This window comes from Pinus tabuliformis, chromosome 1_2 (genome assembly GCF_031772625.1).
Source record: "Pinus tabuliformis cultivar Carrire ecotype Pingquan chromosome 1_2, CPIR1, whole genome shotgun sequence".
NCBI lineage: Eukaryota > Viridiplantae > Streptophyta > Pinopsida > Pinales > Pinaceae > Pinus > Pinus tabuliformis.
Window position 1 is genome coordinate 1,226,189,210 of NC_142298.1, and position 14,014 is coordinate 1,226,203,223.

At 32.7% G+C, this 14,014-nt stretch overlaps 1 protein-coding gene across 1 annotated transcript in view; it reads left to right on the plus strand.

Annotated features, from left to right (window-relative positions):
* The first annotated feature begins 433 nt into the window (after positions 1-433).
* LOC149210675 (uncharacterized) overlaps positions 434-14,014 on the plus strand; it is an 89,520-nt gene continuing 75,939 nt past the window's right edge. Inside the window, exons 1-2 of the mRNA XM_089399046.1 lie at positions 434-553; positions 11,271-11,363. Coding sequence (XP_089255172.1) covers positions 434-553; positions 11,271-11,363 — 213 coding nt within the window. The remainder of the gene's footprint in view (positions 554-11,270; positions 11,364-14,014) is intronic.

A 14,014-nucleotide genomic window follows, 5' to 3' on the forward strand; every position in this document is an offset into this window, starting at 1 on the left:
AAGTACTTGGGAAAATTTTATTCCCATAGGTGAATGTCATCATTTTGGTTCAGGAACTTATGTTTACTCCAACAGTGGAGTTTCAATAGGTGGCTAGGGGAAGCAATATCTTTAATTTGGAATTCTTTGTCGACTAATGGGATGTGGTCAATATCCAGGTGAGGGGTTTGCAAGGGTCTTACATCTAGAGTGCATTAGGAAGCCATAATTTGGTGTATTGAATTGAATTAATTTTTCTATGGCTTTAGGGGTAAGATCAGAAAGTCTGGAACAGTGGGGAGGGTAATTATAGTTTATAGAAAATGGCTTTTGGATGCACAGTAAGGTTTTCTTCAGTCTGGAAAGGTTCTTTAATTAATTTAATTAATTAACCCTTTAATACTTATTGTGCATAGCTTAAATTATAGGGCCATTTTGGTTCTTTCAAGAATACATGGAAATTGATGATTTGGTGCGTAGACAGGGTTCTGTGGTGGCAGCAGAGGTTTCTGAGACTTCAATTATCTATTTGCTGCTTCAATTTGGTGTCTACAATGTCTTCTATTTGCAAAAGGTGGTTAAAATGGTTGCACAAAGGTTCAAGGTTTCAAAATTAGTTAACAAAGGTTTGCAGCGAAAATGAGTAAAAAGAGCAAAATGGGGCTTTTCAGACTTTTAACCAACAATGGTTACATTTTGTCGCGAGAATTTGGCAAATGAATAGTGAGTAGTTTTCTTTTAGGAGGGGAGGCAGTTTTATGCCATATCACACTAGTTTTGGGTGGAGGGCAGTATTTTTCACGAGCACGTGATTTAACCTAGTGTCGCCATGTAGCAGAACAGTGCTTAGCCAAAACTGTGAATCTCGCGTGCTTTTGGACTTTTAACTGTCGAATGATGAAACTGTGCGATATGGATCTATGCCATTGGATTTGAAGGTTGGAGATCAGGGGGTTATTGCATGTTGAAGTTGCACAGACAGAGTTGGGATATGGTTGGCGGGGTCCGGGGTTTAATTACAATGAATTGTAATTAATTAAAAAGTAATGACTGGATTTTAATATAATCGATGGGTTAATAAAAGGTGGGGACCATGGGTTATATGGTGGAGGTTTTAACTATACACCAATGTTTGGTGCGTTAAAAAGGGTTTCGGGGAATTATAACACGGGAGCCTTTAATTACATAAAGGGGGTATAGTCTAGGAAATAACTTTATGATAAAACGGGTTTAGTGGGTTTTTAAGCGGAAAAGGGGAAATTAATAAGGCAAGAATCTATTATTTGTGATGGGATTGTGTTTCACACTAGGGAAAGGAGTTTTGGGAAGGGGGAATTATTTTTGAAGGGTAATGTCTAGGGAAATGTGTGAAACAAAAGGATAAAAGGTCAAAATGAGGAGAAATGGTTTTGACAAGTAATGAAGGGATAATGAGGGGAAATTAATAAACTAACTATGTGGGAGGTCTAATGAGATGAGGGAAAATTAGTAGATAATCTTTAGTGAATGTCCTTTCTCTTTGACAGTTCCTCTTGCACATGAAACATAACATTAAGCATGATGAAGGTGTTTTTGACTTAGCAACCTTGTGCACTTCCAAAACTTCTTCTACCTACCCTTTATTTACCCTAGCATTTTCTCTTTATTCATTGGGTGCATTTGAGCTTGCTGACCCTTCATTTATTTTTCTTTGATAAACAAACTATCTAATTCTAACCTTATAACTTACAATGGCTCAGATTAAGTTGATGATCTCATTAGTGTTCTCTACCTAACTACTGATCTACTAAGATTAAACAGTTTGGCTAGATCTTTATTTTCTATCTATCAACATGAAATTTAAAGCATGAATGAATCAAGATTAAACTATTTGACCATCATGGATTGTGGCATTTTTAACAAGCTGCACACAATCTTATTTTACAAAGTAAAGTAAAAGGTAGTGGCATTTGAATTTTCACACTTTCATGACCTATTATTATCTCTTTTTGGGGTTCATATTTTTTATATTTTTCTTTCTTTTAGTCCTTTTATTATTCTTTTATTTTCACTTTTTTTAGGATTTACCCTCTTTACATTTTTTTATTTTTAATATGGGAAAACATTTTACAGAAAGAAAAAGTATGTACAATATTACAAGACTAACCATAGCCAATTCAAAATTAAGAATCATATTATTATTGTACCCTAACACATGCAAACGGTGAATAATAGATTCAGAAAATGAAACAACATGCATGTGGGTGAGGCGAGTCCCCAAATCGGTGATCGTTCGCGAAAAATAGTTTCATGCATGAGAAAGCATTGGGATGTTAACAAAAACTGAAATGGTGCTAGTACAAGCTAGTATGTATTAAAACAACAGTAAGCACTCACTAAAATCAAGCAAACAACATTCATACAAAGCGAAACACAAAAAGCACCAGAAATGCAACACAAGACATGGAAGGCGAGCTTACCCCAAACAGTTGACTTGGATGTGTCGATGACTCCTATATGTGATGGGGATGTTAGAGCTACAAGGTTGATGTGAGGAATGAGCTCTGCAGCATCCAGTTCATGAGTTTAGAAAAAATTGAAGATGTGATGCGCATGCCACAAATCTAGCAAAAATGACACTTGGTGGGAGGTTTCTAAAATGATCATTGATTGCAACCTCCAACTACTAAAAATAGATCCTTGAATTAAGTGATGCCTTTGCATGCTGCCTTAGGAGAAGAAACCCATGCATGAAAATCATTTTTACATGGTCCCAGAGAGAACCGGTCAACTCAACTCCACATGCAACAGTCTGCTCAGCTAGGAGGAAAAAATGTTCATTTCTGGGAGGGAGTTGGGCTAGCAACCCAGAGGGATTTTGCAATTTCTGGGTAGAGCAGCTGATTGCTACCCAGAATTGCACAATTTTTGGGCTGAGAATCCCTGCTGGGAGGAATTGCGCAATTTTTTGGGTGAAACATGGTTGGAAGATTTGCGCAATTCTGGATCCCAGTAGGCTACCAGACAGAATTGCGCTATTTTTTGAGGGAAGGCTGGTTTCCCTCTAGAATTGTGTAATTTCTTGAGGGAGTTGCTCAGCCTATAGCTGGACGAAGTCCGAAAGAACAACCTGTGAGGGGAATGTAACAAGCTCTAATGGACAGACTGTCATTCTACAAGAAAAACACTAAAGCTTGTGTACTTGATGAAGCAAGACATGTTGTTGTGAAAGGTTTGTAGGAAGGCTCCAAAATGAAGCTATGGAAAAATTTTTAAGGGTGGTTGTAGCCGCTACAACATAACCATAGAAGGTAATCCCAATAAAGACTTGCATATACCACCGTAAAGTTCCATGTTGAGCCAGAGGAAAAGAGATGTGGCCAAAAGTGGTAACTGGTTATTAGTATCAAGAATATAACTCATAATTGATCTCACTAATTGAAATTGAAATTGAAAATAAAATTGAAAGTGATAAATGAATAAATGAAATTGAAACTGATAAATTTCTTGCATATCTAAATCAAGTATTTAAACCTTGTTTAAATTAGTTTTTTACCAAATTTTGATTAAAAATTTGTTGCACCTATTGTTGGGTGCATGAGATTGAAGCTAATTAGAGTGTTCACATTGCTTTGTCATCCATTTTTTGGTTTTAATTTTAATGTTATTGGGTTGACTTGTTCTACATTGATTAATTTTGTAGAACAACTTTGATGTTTCTTGGTAACATACTTCCTTGCTTTTGTTGTTATATGTTCATTTATGTTTCATTTTTCATTATGTGTAATTCACTTCAAGCTTCCCGTTTTTCTTGGAACATGGGTCTTATTAGCTTTCTAATAAGAGGTAAAATACACTTAATTGAAGGTTCTTGTACTTTCTCTTTTCAAATAGTAGTTTGTTTTTTAGATGCATCTTTTTCATTTTTATTTCATTGGGTGGATGAGGTTGAATCTAATTAGAGTGTTGGCATTGGTTTGTCATCTATTTTTTGTGTTTTAATTTTAATGTTATTGGATTGTTAATTAAAGTGTTGGAATTAATTTTTCATCCATTTTTTGTGTTTTAATTTAAATGTCAATTGGGTTGACTTGTTATATCTTGTAGAACAACATTGATGCTTCTTGTTAACATACTTTCCTTGCTTCTGTTGTTATATGTTCATTTATGTTTCCTTTTTCATTATGTGTAATTCACTTTAAGCTTCCCTATTTGCTTGGAATATGGGTCTTATTAGCTTTCTAAGATGAGGAAGAATACACTTAATTGAAAGTTCTTGTACTTGCTCTTTTCAAGTAGTAGTTTCTTTTTGAGATACATCTTTTTCATTTCTATTTTGTTGGGTGCATGAAATTGAAGCTAAATAGAGTGTTGGCATTGCTTTGTCATCTATTTTTAGTGTTTTAATTTTAATGCTATTGGGTTGATTTGTTCTACCTTGATTTATCTCATATAACTATGGTCCAATCCAAATGCTCCAAAATGCTCTGAATAGAATCCCTACGATTATGAGGAGCCCCTACTCGATAAAAAGGTTCTATGATGAGAATATGGGCATATGATGTAGCGCAAAAGAATTAGAAATGATGCACCTACCATTAATGCTTGTATCATATCACCAACTTCTCAGCACATAAAAAAATGAAAAATTTGAGCAACATAGAGGACGCCAATGAAAAAGAAGATGATATCATGGCCATTGAAAAACCTTGGTGCTTTTTGGTAACATATCTTCCATGCTTATGTTGTTATATGTTCATGTATGTTTCCTTTTTCATTATGTGTGATTCAAATTGCTTCCCTATTTTCTTGGAACATGTGTCTTATTAGCTTTCTAAGATGAGATAGAATACACTTAATTGAAGGTTTTTGTACTTTCTATTTTCAAGTAGTAGTTTCTTTTTGAGATACATCTTTTAAATTTATATTTTGTTAGGTGAATGAGATTGAAGTAATTAGGGTTTTTTCATTGCTTTGTCATCTTTTTTTTGTGTTTTAATTTTAATATTATTAGGTTGCTAATTAAAGTGTTGACATTTCTTTGTCATCCATTTTTGGTGTTTTAATTTTAATGTTATTAGGCTGACTTGTTCTACCTTGATTTATCTTGTAGAACAACCTTGATGCTCCTTAGTAACATACTTTCCTTGCTTATGTTGTTATATGTTCATTTATTTTTGCTTTTTAATTATATATAATTCATTTTGCTTCCCTATTTGCTTGGAACATGGGTTTTATTAGCTTCCTAAGATTAAGTAGAATACACTTAATTGAAGGTTCTTGTACTTGATCTTTTAAAGTAGTAATTTCTTTTTTAGATGCATATTTTTCATTTCTATTTTGTTGGGTGCATCAAATTGAAGCTAATTAGAGTGTTTGCATTTCTTTGTCATTTATTTTTGGTGATTTAATTTTAATGTTATTGGGTTGCTAATTAGAGTGTTGGCATTTATTTGTCATCTATTTTTGGTGTTTTAATTTTAATGTTATTGGTTTACTAATTAGAGTGTTTCCATTGTTTTTTCATCTATTTTGGGCTTTTTAATTTTAATGTTAATGGGTTGACTTGTTCTACCTTGATTTATGTCGTAGAGTTCAACCTTGATGCTTCTTGGTAACATACTTTCTTTTCCTTTGTTGTTATATGTTCATTTATGTTTCCTTTTTCATTATATTAAATTCACTTTGCTTCCCTATTTTCTTGGAACATGAGTCTTATTAGCCTCCTAAGATGAAGCATAATACACTTAATTGAATGTTCTTGTACTTTCTATTTTCAAGTAGTAGTTTCTTTTTGAGATACATCTTTTTCATTTCTATTTTATTGGGTGTGATAGATTGAAGCTAATTAGACTGTTGGGATTTCTTTGTCATCTATTTTTTGTGTTTTAATTTTAATGTTATTGGGTTGATAATTAAAGTGTTGGCATTGCTTCATCATCCATTTTTGGTGTTTTAATTTTAATGTGGGTTGATTTGTTCTACCTTGATTTATCTTATAGAAAAACCTTGATGCTTCTTGGTAACATATTTTCCTTTCTTCTGTTGTTATATGTTCATTTATTTTTTCTTTTTCATTATGTGTATTTATGTTTGCTTCCCTATTTTCTTGGAACATGGGTCTTATCATCTTCCTAATTTGAGGAAGAATACACTTATTTGAAGGTTCTCGTACTTGCTCTTTTCAAGTAGTATTTTCTTTTCAAGATACATATTTTTCATTTATATTTTGTTGGCTGCATGAGATTGAAGTTAATTAGAGTTTTGGAATTGCATTGTCATTCTTTTGTGGTGTTTTAATTTTAATATTATCGGGTTTCCAATTAGAGTGTTGGTATTATTTTATCATCTAATTTTGGTGTTTTAATTTTAATGTTATTGGGTTGACCTGTTCTACCTTGACTTATGTCGTAGAGTTCAACCTTGATGCTTCTTGGTAATACACTTTCCATGCCTCTATTGTTATATGTTCATTTATGTTTCTTTTTTTCATTATGTTCAATTCACTTTTCTTCCCTATTTTCTTGGAACATGGGTATTATTAACCTCCTAAGATGAGGCATAATACACTTAATTGAATGTTCTTGTGATTTCTCTTTTCAAGTAGCAGCTTCTTTTTGAGATACATATTTTTCATTTCTATTTTGTTGGGTGCATGAGATTGAAGCTAATTAGAGTGTTGGCATTGCTTTGTCATCTATTTTTTGTGTTTTAATTTTAATGTTATTGGGTTGCTAATTAGAGTGTTGGCATTTATTTGTCATCCATTTTTGGTGTTTTAATTTTAATGTTAATTGTGTTGACATGTTCTACCTTGATTTATCTCGTAAAACAACCTTGATGCTTCTTGGTAACATATTTTCCTTGTTTCTATTGTTATATGTTCATTTATGTTTCCTTTTTCATCATGTGTAATTCACTTTGCTTCCCTATTTTCTTGGAACATAGGTCTATTAGCTTCCTAAGATGAGGTAGAATACACTCAATTGAAGATTCTTGTACTTTCTCTTTTCAAATAGTAGTTTCTTTTTTAGATGTAGATCTTTTTCATTTCTATTTTGTTTAGTGCATGAGATTGAATCTAATTAGAGTGATGGCATTGCTTTGTCATCTATTTTTGGTGTTTTAATTTTAATGTTATTGGTTGAATGGTTTTACCTTAATTTATCTTGTAGAACAACCTTGATGCTTCTTGGTAACATACTTTCCTTGTTTCTATTGTTATATGTTCATTTATGTTTCTTTTTTCATTATGTGTAATTCACTTTGCTCCCCTATTTTCTTGGAACATGGGTCTATTAGCTTCCTAAGATGAGGTAGAATACACTCAATTGAAGGTTCTTGTACTTTATCTTTTCAAGTAGTTGTTTCTTTTTTAGGTATACAACTTTTTCATTTCTATTTTGTTGGGTGCATGAGATTGAAACTAATTAGAGTGTTGGCATTGTTTTGTCCTCTATTTTGGTGTTTAAATATTAATGTTAGTGTTTTAATTTTAATAAGGCAACATAGATATTAAATTTACTAAAATAAAATTGGGTCTATATTTTTTCATTTTATTTTTTTTCTCTTTCTCAATTATATTTTGAAGGAATCATATATAAATAGACCCATTTAGGCCATATAAATAAAAATGTATTATATTTTTAGTAAGAAAATTTTATAACAAGGTAATATATTGTTAAATTTACTAGAATAAAATCGGTCTATCATTTTATTTATTTTTTCTTCTTTAATTATAGTTTTTAAAGAAGCATATAAATAGACCCATGTCTGGCATATAAATAAACATGTATTATAGCTTTAATAAACAAAGTTTATAGCAAGGAATGAAAAAGTGTTAAATTTCCAAGAATGAAAATAAAAATAAATTAAGAATTACTTTCAAACTAGGCATGAATAAGTGTTAAATTTCCAAGAATGAAAATAAAAATAAATTTAGAAATACTTTCAAATTTGAATGACTTGAAGCTAAGTTCAATTAAAAAGATTTGTATCTGTATAATGAATATAAAAATAACTTAGTAAATACTTTAAACCTTCAGTTGAGTTGAAGCTAGTTGAATGAATTAGAGATTTGTATTTGAGTTGAATTAGAAATCTCTACTTGTTTTCTTCTTGCAATTCTCCATCCATCCAACCAATTATAAACAACCTTTGTTGCTACCTAGCCTTCCGACAGACTTGTATAAACATTAATATTTTGCGCAACCTAACAATACATGTATAAATATATTAAATTCATTTTATTGAATTTGTTTTTTTACAGGGATCGGAAAACCCATTAAACATGGTTGAAAAATGGACATTATGCATAGAAGCCTCTTTTTATCCCAATCTAGGGTAGGCAATGATTACTTATGTGCTATGCAATATTGTGACAAACAAATCCCTCCAAAGGAAAAGGAATGTACCTGGAAGAACAAGAAACAATGAAGCATATTATATTACATTGATAGAAAGCTTAGGAAAATTCAGGGAGTATGAATCCAATGGAATTGTAGTCTTCAAAAATTATGAACTTGTGTGCAACCAGTTGAAAGGCATTTACCAAGTTAAAAAGGAGAGGTTAAAACAATTGCATGGAGAAGCAAAAAATATTGTTATTTAATTTCAATCATTTAGCATAAGACATTGTGCAAATGTTAATAAGATGTCTAGTGATCTATTGTATGTGGCAATGCCATTTCAATATTTGTGTGTGAAAGATGAATTATTGTTAAAAATTTCTTCATCAATATTTATTGATGGACATTGTAAGATATATTTGATATGTGTGTGTATTTTAGTTATCAATGTGCCATTTCTAAAGATCATGTGTTTTTTTTCAATTCTATACCAATTGTGCCCCCACTATGTAAGCACAACTTGATGAACTTGACATGTTTTAGAAAATTTTGTATTTAATTTTCAAAATGTGCATGCTTCAACATTTGTGTTTTTAGTGTTGAGTATATTTTAAATGAAGAGCTTCAGATTGTTACATTAATTTTCTGAATTCTTTCAATGTTTTTAAATAGAAATTTTAAGATCTTAACATACATGATGTAATGTCAAAGGTTAAATCAATTAAATGCATGAGGTAACTTCAAGGGTTATCTCAATTTTATGAATTCTTAATATTTTTAAATACAAATTTCAAGATTTTTAAATGCATGTTGTAACTTCAAGGGTTACAACAATTTTCTGAATTCTTGATCTTTTTAAATAGCATTTTTAAAAAGAATTGTAAATCCATGAGGTAACTTTTTAAATATCATGCATGTATATATATAGATATCCATATCACGGATGAGCATTTGCCACATGATTCTTCGAGTCGAACATCAATAGAGTCTCATACATCTACTAGAGTCGGAGGTCGACATCATAGATCAAAGATAATATCAAATGAATCAAAGGAGGTCCATCATTCACATCTTGGTGTGTGTGTGTGTGTGTGTATATATGATAAATAAGTACAATCATATGTATGTACACATAAATATTGAAAATTGTTTTTCTATTTTTTTAGATGCTTTTCTTACAATGTCATCGTGTGACGGTAGTTAACATTCTCCAAGTGGTCAACATCATTTAGGTAAATTATACATGTCTATATTGGATACATGTATGAATACATTTGTTCACATGTTTTTATATTTATGTAATTTTATATATTGATCCAGAGGGTGAAAATGTTGGTCCACGTAGACATAAGCGAAGCTATATGGTTCAAGAAGAAGGTCAAACACCAACTATTTTTTATCCATCTAGTATTCCGAATGAGCTTCATTGGGAGACAAACCTCCAACAATGCACATTACAAAAGTGAAGAACTCATTATTCTAAATTGGGAAAGATCTTGGGAGTTTAGAGCTCCTTGGAGAGAGTAGAGAAAGCTTAGAAATATTCACACACTCTCTAACCTCATTTCTTGATGTTTACGAGAATCTTGGGCCAACCATGGATTCATTTATAAATATGATGAGGCATAGAAAGGAAGAAGTGATGGGTCCCGATAAATGGGCCAAGGTTAATAAAAGGGTTACAAAAGAAGATGCAAAATCTATGTTTAGTTTAAAAGAAGGGCCGAAAATAAATATGCTCAAAGTGCAATATTTCAAGCACCCTGATATAGCTTTTCATTTGTATGATATGTTCCTTACAGCGTATGGAAAGATTCCATGGAATGATGAGGTTCCAGTTTATTTTGAAAATTTGTTTTAAGCATAACATTTTTGGGTATGAAACTTGATTATAATGACCTTCCATCTAAATATTATGGTACTGGGAAAGGTCAGTTATATAATCGTAAGGGAAGATTATTTGATACTGAACTTCCTCCCCCTCAGCCACCTCTGGTATTCCAACCTCCTCGTCTGGTAACTTTGCGGTCATAGATGGATGCCACTTCTAAAATTAGTCGAGAAGGAAGGGATGCCATTATAGGCAACATACAAAGTGCATTAACCAGAATTGATATCGGTCTAAATCAGCAAAGAGCATGAGCTAATGAACGTGCTAATTTTGTATATAAAACAAATGAGGAGATAGATAATATGAATATTGAGGATCTTAAAGCATATGCAAAAGCTTGTCGTAATGGTTGGCAAGACCTAATTATTCACAAAGAAGAGGATGTGGGATCGATATGTGTTAATGGTAAGGGTTGATATTTTCATGTAATTTGTAATGTATAGATGTTAATGTTGATTCACATACATTTTTTTATTTTTTTAGATATAATATAACATTAATGTATCATATGTTCACCATTTGTAGTTAACTCGTTTTTTAAACGAAAATTTTGATAATGTCACGGTTCCAGGTTCAGGTTCCAATGAAGATATTTTGAGAGATGTTAGTTTTTTTGAAAATTTCATGTTGATACAATCATTATTCTACTTTTATTATATCAATATATTGTGATCTAACATATTTTTAAAAGAAATAATTATGTATATATAATTAAATGTTAACAGACTCTGATTTTGACCAATCTTTTAGACATAGTGCCACCCTCTTCCTCCCTATTAGGAGATGTTCCACAAGTATTGAATATTTCACTCATGTTTTGTTATAAATTGAAGTGCAAGTTTCATTAAAAAATGATTTATAGATTTATCTTATAATTTTAAAATTTTGGAATTTTAGGTCTAGGGAGATGATTTCCATTGTCTAGGGACTTTAGTGATGAGTCAAAAATGGGGATAGGATCATCTAAACAATTTGAAAAAGTCGTGTAATGGTTTTTTTAATATTGCGAGTTTATGCATTTTCATACATGAAATTTAAAATTTCTAATATATACATGTACATGTATTGTACAGGGCATCCAGGAGGGCGCATTGCAAGACGAACACCAAAAGGGCACAATGGATGATGAACACCAAAAGGGCACAACAGAGGACGAACACCATGAGGTATTGCATGGAATTTGATTTTTTTTTATAATTTTGTTTTGATGATATTACATTCTCATTTAATTTTAAAACATTAAAATCTAATTTTAAAGTACATAATCTTATGTATATATGCAATTACAGATGTTTTGCAGGGCACCCATGATTCAGAGGAGAGAACGATGAGGTTGATAGATTGTATATTTGAGCGAGATTGTCTAAAGTGATGCAACTTTTTATTTGACATTTTTTTAACATTATATTTACTTTTATCATGATATAAATTTTGGAGATACTTAAAGTAAAACTCTTTATTATGAATTGATGCATATTATTATTTGACAACTTTTTATTATATATTTTAAAATTTTGGACATATTTTAAATGTTGAAATCTTTATTATGATTTAATACATGTTAATTTTTTATTTTATGTACATTTTGCATGGTACAATTTTCATGATGTATGGTTTGATGCTTAAAACTTGGTTTTACATGTTGAAGTTCATGAATATGTAATGCAAAGAAAGTAAATTTTCATTTCATTGGTACAATTTTCATTCAATCAATCCTATAACTATAATGTTAGTAGATGATTCTTAGGTTTTGTTTAAAGTTTTTTTTTCTTGGCTTATTTAAAATGAATCTATTAAAATTGCAAACTACAAAATGTGGTCTACATTGTGTATTTGAATGAATCAAGTATAATTCGATGTAGATGTCTAAAACAATGATAACTTACAATTGCATTATAAAATACAAGACCCTATGAGTATCGCTTTCACATCATCACATTCTTAAGAATGTACAAATTAAGAGTGCACAAAAAGAAATGCTGACAATGTATTTGAAATCTAAGTTCTCAAATATGAATCTAATTAGAAGAAATTGTTGGGCATTTCAATTAAAAATATTCTAATGAAATGCCATCTTCAATGCTCCATTCATGGTCAACTTTTGACATTCTCCATTTTTTAACTTTCAATTGTTTTTTGGATTGAACTTCTATCAACTTTATGTGTGCTGCACACACCAGGTTGTTGGGTTGTGTTATATTCTTTCCACGACTAATATACGTAGTTAAACGGGGGGTTAGAGGGGGGCGGTAGCCCCCCTTCGTTGCGCCGATTGCGCAGTGGGGGGGGCGGGTAGCCCCCCTCTACGGGGTTCGGGCAGCGCCCCGGGAAATTTTTTTTTGGACCCTATATTATGTTGGGCGAACCTACCTAAGGTTTTGTGCATGATTTTCGCACATGGTATTGGATGCGATGGTTTTTCGGTCCATGGTATTGAATGCTTCGGCATGTATAAATATGTATTGTAACATTGAAAGGAACATAATGAAAAATCAAGCTGGTAGTCCCGGTTTTGGGATCCAGGGAAAATCTCTGTGCATATGTGTTTTATGGGTTATGCTCTCGCATTGTTTATTTTCTTTGTTTAAGAATTCGTATGCAGGTAATTTCTGTACAGGGTTAAAACCTACATTTGGTATCGGAGCTATTTTGGCTTCAAGGGGACGCCTTTGTTGCTGAGGGGTTTCGCTCGGGCCTGTGGTAGACCCTGTTCAGTGGGAGATCTGCGAGATCGATTCTGGTGGTGAAAGAAGATGGCGAGCAGTGGAAAGATCGAGATTGAGAAGTTCAATGGTTAGAGTTTTGAGTTGTGGAAACTCAAGATGGAGGATCTGTTGGTCGATAAAGATCAGTGGATCGCGGTAGATCCGGGTACTAAACCATCGGGAGTGACCGATGAAGAATGGAAGAAATTGGATCGGAAGGAAAAGAGCACAATACGATTGTGTGTCTCAGATTCAGTATTGTTGAATGTATCAGGGGAAGCTACGGCGAAGGTTTTGTGGGTCAAGTTAGGGACTTTGTACCAATCTAAGTCTCTGGTGAATAAATTGTTCCTGCGGAAAAAGCTGTATAACCTGAGGATGAAAGATGGAGACTCGGTGACAGAGCATCTGAATGCGTTTAATACTGTGGTAAGTCAGTTATTATCTGTTGATATTAAAATTTTAGATGAAGATAAGTGCACCAGTCTATTGTGTTCTCTACCAGATTCGTGGGATAGTCTGGTTATTGCAATAGGTAGCAATGCAATTGCTTTGCAGTTTGATGAAATAGTCTCAGCCTTGCTGACGGAGGAGATGAGACAGAAGAATATGGACAACCAGAATGGTGATGCCTTGTCTGTACGAGGACGGTCCCATAACAGAAACAAAAATAAGTCATCGAGTGGGAGATCTAAATCTAGAGGGAGATCTAAATCTCCAGGAAAACCTACAAAGGTGGTGTGCTGGAAATGCGGAAAGGAAGGGCACTTCAGAAGGGATTGTAAATCTAAAGCTCCTGATAAAGGAAAGGGATCTGATGATGCTCCTTCTGCAGAGGCGAAAACCACCTCAAATGAAGGTGGGGATGTGTACTTGGCTTCTTCAAGTACACATGTAGATCATGAGGCATGGTTGATTGACTCAGGTGCATCCTTTCACTTCACTCCCCATAGAGAGTGGTTCTGCGAGTATGAGAAATACGATGGTGGTGATGTCTTCTTAGGAGATGATAGGAAGGCTAGAATCATTGGTCGGGGAAAAGTAAAGTTGAAGTTGCAAGGTGGAAGGGTTAGAACACTTCCGGGTGTTCTACATATTCCTGCATTGGCCAG